The sequence below is a fragment of the Watersipora subatra genome, chromosome 3 (genome assembly GCF_963576615.1).
Source record: "Watersipora subatra chromosome 3, tzWatSuba1.1, whole genome shotgun sequence".
In the NCBI taxonomy this organism is placed as follows: domain Eukaryota; kingdom Metazoa; phylum Bryozoa; class Gymnolaemata; order Cheilostomatida; family Watersiporidae; genus Watersipora; species Watersipora subatra.
The window spans coordinates 34,514,888-34,522,328 of record NC_088710.1 but is presented as its reverse complement, the minus strand read 5'-3'; the positions used below and the strand labels follow the sequence as shown (position 1 = coordinate 34,522,328).

General features: G+C 41.6%; 1 protein-coding gene across 1 annotated transcript; it reads right to left on the bottom strand.

Annotated features, from left to right (window-relative positions):
- LOC137390541 (uncharacterized) lies at positions 1-4,433 on the bottom strand. The gene is made up of 8 exons (XM_068076869.1): positions 4,375-4,433; positions 4,050-4,268; positions 3,867-3,966; positions 2,999-3,158; positions 2,798-2,899; positions 2,146-2,262; positions 941-1,094; positions 1-35 (listed from the first exon to the last, which is right to left on the bottom strand). The coding sequence occupies exons 1-6, from the start codon at positions 4,431-4,433 to the stop codon at positions 2,243-2,245; spliced, it is 660 nt and encodes a 219-aa protein (XP_067932970.1). The 3' UTR covers positions 1-35; positions 941-1,094; positions 2,146-2,242.
- Between the last annotated feature and the right edge of the window lie 3,008 nt (positions 4,434-7,441).

Here is a 7,441-nt window from a genome sequence, read left to right as displayed (position 1 = left end):
GCCGGACTGAAGTACAGACCATCGGAGAGCCAACTCTGCAAAAGGGAAATTTTGTATCTAGGACACATCATATCAGAAGAAGGTATAGCAGTCGCACCACACAACACGGAGAAGATAGATAAATTCCCCACACCTAAGAATAAGACAGAAGCTAAAAGATTGCTAGGACTGTTTGGCTACTATAGGACATTTATAAAAGGATTTTCAAAAATTGCTGCACCCATCACACAGCTGACAAGTAAAGACAAAGAGTTCGAATGGAACCCAGAATGCGAAGAAGCAATGCAAATTCTGAAGTCACGTATTACCACTGCCCCTATACTTAGCTTCCCAAACTTTGAAGAACCCTTTATCCTGACTACAGACGCATTTTCTACTAACATAGGAGCAGTACTATCACAAAGACAAGCCGACGGAAAAGAACACCCAATATCTTTCTACTCCAGAACATTGAATAAAGCCGAGAAGAAATGGGACTCATGTGAACAAGAGCTCTTCGTCATAGTAACAGCGGTTAAACACTACAGATCTTACCTGATGAATATGCCTTTCAAGATCTTCACAGACAATGCGGCATGCACCTACATCCTGAAGAGGCCGGAGTTATCTCCACGCCTAGCCAAATGGGCTATCCAACTCTCAGACTACACCTTTGAAGTAGAACACAAGATGGGCAGTCAAAATAAAATGGCAGATGCTTTATCAAGAGCAGTCACAGCCATTAACACAGATTCACCATCATCAGCGATAGATATCGACATGAGAGAAGATCAGAAGAAAGATTTCTTTCTAGGACCTATTTGGAGATATCTCACAAAATCTAAATTCCCACAAGATGCAAGAAAAGCAAGAAGAGAAATTGTTACAGACAGCGAAAATTTCATGCTAAGAAGAGAAGCTTTGTACCGAAAACAGGATGAGAAATTACTACTTGCCATACCTGCAGTGCAGCGACCACTTCTACTCTATGCTATCCATGACAGCTTGACAGCCATGCACCCAGGAGTGACGAAAACTTTGTTGAAGCTCAAGGAGAAGTATTGGTTCCCAGCTATGTCACGAGAAGTAGAAGATTACATCCGACACTGTATTTCCTGTCAACAAAGAAAAAACCTGCATGCACCTACACGAGTACCACTTGGCACCCAGATGGCTAAAGCACCATTTGAAGTCCTATCTGTCGACTTTCAAGGACCGCTAACAGAGAGCTCATTTGGAATGAAGCACATACTCGTTTTCACAGATCACTTCACAAAATGGACAGAGATAATACCAAATAAAGATCAACTAGCTACAACAGTTGCTAAAGTGTATGTAGAACAGATATTGTGCAGATATGGAGCTTCAAAAATTCTACTGAGCGACCGTGCTAAAAACTTCATGAGCGAAATGATAGCAGAAACTAACAGACTTCTAGGAGTGGAACACAGATTCACCAGCCCTTACAGACCCCAGACAAACGGACAGGTTGAGATTTACAACAAATCAATAGCAAACATGCTATCACACTTCGTGAACCCGAGCGACCATAAGGACTGGCCTCGATACATACCATTCTGCCAACTCGCACACAACTCATCCAAACATACGATTCTACAAGCCTCATCAAGTTCACTCCTAATGTGCAGAGAAATGAGGCTACCCTACGACCTGACTAAACCATCACCAGAACCAATTGAAGCAGATGATGGCGCGTACAAGTCAAAATTACACGAGAGGATGACAGCGGTTTGGAAGCAAGCTAGAGAGCTAATGGAAAAATGGAAAGCCAGACAGAAGAGTTACTACGACCAGAAAGCTTCACCCAGTTCTCTACAAGTAGGAGACTATGTTCTCTACTATGACAAGAGAGGTTACAAGAACAAGACATCGAAATGATCAAAAGATGAAAGGACGCTTACGTAATTAAAAGCAGGACAGACACCAATGCAACCATTCAACCTTTCGACCGCCCAGACCCACCAGCCATTACCGTACACCTCAACATGCTTAAGCCACACATTGGACCACTGATTAGAGGAGAACACACAGACATCACCCTCGAATTGAACTCACCAGAAGGAACAGATAGTGAACAAGATGAAAATGAGGTACAGGATAAGACCACTCCATATGAAGACAACGAACGACTTGATTCAGACTTACCGGAAGATATGATGATGGAAGAGGACGTAGAACTGCCAGCGAACACGAGAGTACGCTTCCAGCTTCCAGAAATAATAATAAATCCTGACAGACAAGATCAGTATGGTGAAACAGCACCTGAAACAGAAAATCAACCATTACTACCGGATATGAGTCAGAATTCAGATGATAAATATGAACGCGAGACACCATTTATGCAAACAACAGGAAAACAACCAAACCCGATCACCCGGCTATGAACAAGAAAGAAAGACCGAGAGAGCTCACGGACTCCGAAGAAGCCCGAAGCCCAAGCGGATAGAAGATTTCGAATATTACGAATAGCTGTAGTTCTTACTTACACGATCGGAACAAGATTTTGGACTAAGACAAACTCTTCCTCAAGAATTAAACCCCAAGGACTATGATTAACAGAACAACAATAACAAGAAGTTCAACATATTTTATTTTTTCCTTCTATAACAACAAACAACAATAACAATAATAACGATCACCGCCACACCCCCAAACAGAGAGGCACCACGAGCCTGGGATCTAAAAGAAGACAACAATAACCACTACACGCTCGAGACGACCATTTAAAAGAAATCTTTTTTTTGGAACTCAATTTCATTCATATGAGACCACAATTAAGACAAGTTTAATAACCTACCGACTACCACTGGGAGATCAGGCGTGACAGCTTTTCCCATTACGAAGTGAGAAGGCCACCCCGAGGCTTGACGTAAGGTCGGATCAGTGAAAGCGTCAGGCGCTACAAGGAACCAATAGTGACAAGAAACATTAGCACTGGCATAAAGAACGGCGGAATAAGAAAATGAACGAAAACAACAAAAGAAAAATTCCCACTTACAAGTAGTTGGGACAGTGAGACGCGTTATGATGGCGCCCACTCCAGCCGTAACCATACCCCAGGTGTCCTCGCTGGTAGCGTCCGCCGTGGGTGCACCGGTTGTCAGGTCTATACAGGCGCTAACCTTACCAAAGCAAGTGCACCTAGTGAGGTCACATGGCTAAAAAAAAATTCAAAGATTCAATTCAAAAAATGTCCACTGGCACGAACAACCATCATCTAGGAATCACTCATACGCATATGATTAAACAAATGAACTTGCCGCTTCCGTGATGAGATAAGGCCAAACCAACGGCCAAAGTAAAAACAAAAGAGACACAACCCTGAACATGTTTCGCCTTCAATTACACAAAGAAGAATGAAGGGAACAGGACTAAGAACTCGCCGAAGGACAGTATACTGATCATACGACACCAAACGGGTTCCGTCATTGGTCACTATCTTCCTGCCGGCCAACCAGTAGCTTCACCCACTCTTTAAGGCTACAGATTGCGCAAGCCATTACGTGACCTCCAGACAATGACTAACCAACTGTACATCAACGGACACGACCACTGACTACCACCGATCAAGCGTTGATTAATCGAACAAACTGCAGCTTAGATCACGAAATACACTGACAGAATCCACAAAACTAATGACTACACACTAATAACTGTTTGACAGACAATGAATGAGACACATACAGATAGGTCCAAATGAATTTCATTTTAAGAGAGTGGGTAAGAAAAATAAGAAAAATGAAAGGAGGCTGAAGGAGAGACTATACGCCACTGGCACATTCGCACCACACATCCCGCTGGGTAAAGTTCCCACAGTTCAAACAGAACCGGCCTCCGTGATTACATTGCCGGTAACCCATTCTCACCCAGGCCAGGCACGCCGGCCCACACTCTATCGAGGACACCGAATCCATTTCGTCATCGGAGCTTTCCTCCCCTGCCGGGAGTGCTCTCGGAGCTGGTGACCTAGAATAAAACACAGAACACGTACAGAGCTATTCATTCAGGACAGAAGATAACTAAAGGACACACACCACATTAGAGCTTACCTGGCCTGCTCTTCCAGGTAACGGAGAAGCCTAGCTCCCCGTCCCACTGGACGCTGTGCCAGCCGAAAGGGCGGTACCCTCACCAGCCTCGGATCAGCCAGAGGAACGACCTCCTGTAGCGGTCGGATCGGCCTCTCCACAATGGCCTCTGTTTGGGTGGAGGCATCCACCGTAGTTGGTTGTCCTCCATGGAACTCGGCATTGACGATCTGATTCAATCTGCCACACACATAATACCGATCCACACATGACTGGTAAGTACCTTAAGAATAGGAATATTCAGTTTTAAGCCACGCTTAACTGTTTGCGGCCTTGATCAACCTACCTCCTTACGAATGCCAACAATTCAATTATCACCGCATCCACAAAATTTTTGCTTGCCATATTGATTCAAAATGCTGTTAAAATCTACGCCACGATATTTATACCTTGCCACCTCTGATACCTTTGGTTAACCACTCATTCCTTACCACCAAATACGATATATCAATTACATCATGTTAAACTATATTCTCTTGACAGGTACAACGTGCCGTGCCATATGGTTTTATCAATTTTGGATAAGTGGCAGACTGATATCTAATTTGATTAACCACAACATATCCACATAACTTGTGATGGAAATTAATTATAGCCACTGTAAGAAAATGGTTGGCGTGCCTCACTTCATGTAATGAAAACTTGACTTTTGAGTTTTTAGGATAAACTCTCTTGTTAATAGAGACGGCACATAACAAAAAAAAGAAAAAAAAAGAGTTACTTTAAAATTTTCAATTTCTATTATGACTTTCCAATTTTTTTTAAGGATAAGTCAGGGTAGTGATGAACACAGATGCTGAACTACTTTCTTTTTTTCTGTAGGTAGCTAATGGAAATTGATAAACACCTCCTACACACAGCTGAACCATACATACTATAACTTGTAATTTTGTGATTTTAGAATTTCCAGAGGCACGCCAGCTTTTTACTGTAATGTTATATGAAGTTTCTATTTCAAGATTTAGCTTTCCACCTTGACTATCATGCCTATGACCACAAACCCGGCCGATGACTACACATGCATACCGACATACGGGAGGACCCGTCTACTTTACTAAGGGAGATGCGATACAAACGATAACGCACAACTCCAAAATGACAATTGACACTTGCTTAAACTACATGGCAAACCAACGGCCATACCCTTCGACTACTTTCATATATACTTGCTACTTTTCAAAAAATTTTTTTTTATGTTTAGTGTTATGGTTTTGGATTTTACATATAACTCATGGCTCTGCTATTTTAATTGTTTGTTTATATTAAATTTGGTACATGGGTTTTAATTATTGCTAACTTTATAATTTCTATTTTTACTATCCTTACGCCAGCATCATCCTCACCGTAGAACGCCGACACCGATATGAGGACATATCGTTCTTTAACAATGGGAGAAATGTTGTATGGAAATACATGTACTTCGAAAACAAGATACCAGCAGGGAATGTAGCCAAATCGCAGTACAAGCATGCGATGCCCACAATCAGCGAGGCCTCAGGAGGTATCAAGGGACTCAACGATTAGAAATGTCAAAAGAAGATTATGAACTACAATCAATCATATTAACTACGTCAACGTAAACCACCAAAGAAATGTAGAAACAATCAAATCTACCAACCACCGGCAAGCACCATGGAAAATAACTGAACTTACCGTCACCCCAACCCAGTACTTTTCCCTGACGTATGTACAGTGCCAACGGAAGTAATGTTACACCATCATGATACCCAAGCCACAAGTTCAGCGCTCTTTCGACGGCGTACCCAAAGACAGTGTTCCCTATAATGGACTGACGCCTACAACATGAAGATATGACACCGAACATTTATATACCCGTCCTCAGGCTATTGAAATACCTATAAAAGAGAACAATTTCCAATAGCTCATCCTCTTTTGACAGTGACACTTGTAGACGTACAAGACGAGCTTAAGAATATATACAGCTGTTGGCGTAAGAGATTATTTTACTTAGCTTTTACTACTTGTTATCTATCTTATATTCTAGAATTTTGCTACTTGTGTATTAGGGTTTTGGTTCATAAGAATAAAAGATATTTTGATTGCTATACCAAACATCTGAGATTTAGCATAGTTGAGGCTTACACAAAGATCTGGGTCAAGCCCCATGCTCACACTCTTGGCAATCATTGAATGAACAAGGTGGCTTGCCTAGTCTAATTAACCACAACAAGCATAGTTTAGATTGAAGTGGAACTTGTGGTTATTAATCATTGATGTTAGTGTGGTATTCAAGTAAAGCAAATTACTTAAATAACCATATAACACAGTTAAATTGACTGCCAGTCGTTTTAACTGTTCGAGACTAGATAGTAATAAAATGTTGCCAACCTTTTGGTTTTACAGTTTGGGACTGAACGAAAGAATATGAACAACTACTACCCAATTACTCTATGTTGTTCACCGAGCTGCTGAAGCCTATGACCTAAACAAACGCTATCATTTGATTAGCTTCGATTTTAGCAAAGCATTTGATAAAGTTCTCCACAATCTATTGTTATTCAAACTTCGCCAATATAATTTTGACAATTAATGCGTTGACTGGATAGAAGACTGGCTCCTGGGTCGCAGCTCTGTGGTGTCTGTGAATGGGATTACTTCCTCTAGTTTCCCTGTCAAATCTGGAGTGCCACAGGGCTCTGTCCTTGGCCCCCTTCTCTTCTCGTTATAGATTAATGACATGACAAACCAAGTTACTAACTCCGATGCTAGGCTCTATGCAGACGACACGGTGTTATGCTCTTCCCACCCGACCCTCAAGTTTTACAGGCGGACGTAAACCAGTTGCATGACTGGGCAAGTCAATGGGGGATGAAATTCAACCCGCTGAAATGCTGTCACATTCAATTTGAAAAAGGACACCCCAGATATAATTTTTGAGCTAGGTAGTGAGAAGATTCCAGTCTCCAATTCTTTCAAGTATTTCGGGATCCTTATAGACTCAAACTTGAAGTGGAACACCCATATTAGCAAAGTTATTGCCAAGGCGAATCGAACACTAGGTATCCTAAAAGAAACTTAACTGGTGCCCCAAAAAAGACAAAGCTTATAGCTTGTCATACCATGGTCAAACCAATCCTTGAATACTCAACCCAAGTATGGTCTTCACACACAGTGGGACTATCAAATAACATTGAAAAGGTCCAAAACAATGGTCTGAGATGGATATTCTGACTCCGTAAAAAGAGCTAGTAGGATATAACAGAATGCCGCGACGAAAATGAAATTCTTTCTCTGAGTGACAGGCGAGACAGTCTGGATACCCTATTCCTCAGAAAAATTGAAGCAGGTCTCTATAACATACAATTAAATGAATACATTAAATTTGCACCTGT

Coding starts and splice junctions, on each gene's coding strand:
- LOC137390541 (XM_068076869.1), bottom strand. CDS start 4,433: ATGGCAAGCAAAAATTTTGTGGATGCGGTGATAATTGAATTGTTGGCA. Junction 3,159..3,866: donor GGCCGGCGTGCCTGGCCTGG/GTGAGAATGGGT, acceptor ATTTTTTTTTAG/CCATGTGACCTCACTAGGTG. Junction 2,263..2,797: donor TGATCTCCCAGTGGTAGTCG/GTAGGTTATTAA, acceptor TTTCTGTTTCAG/GTGCTGTTTCACCATACTGA.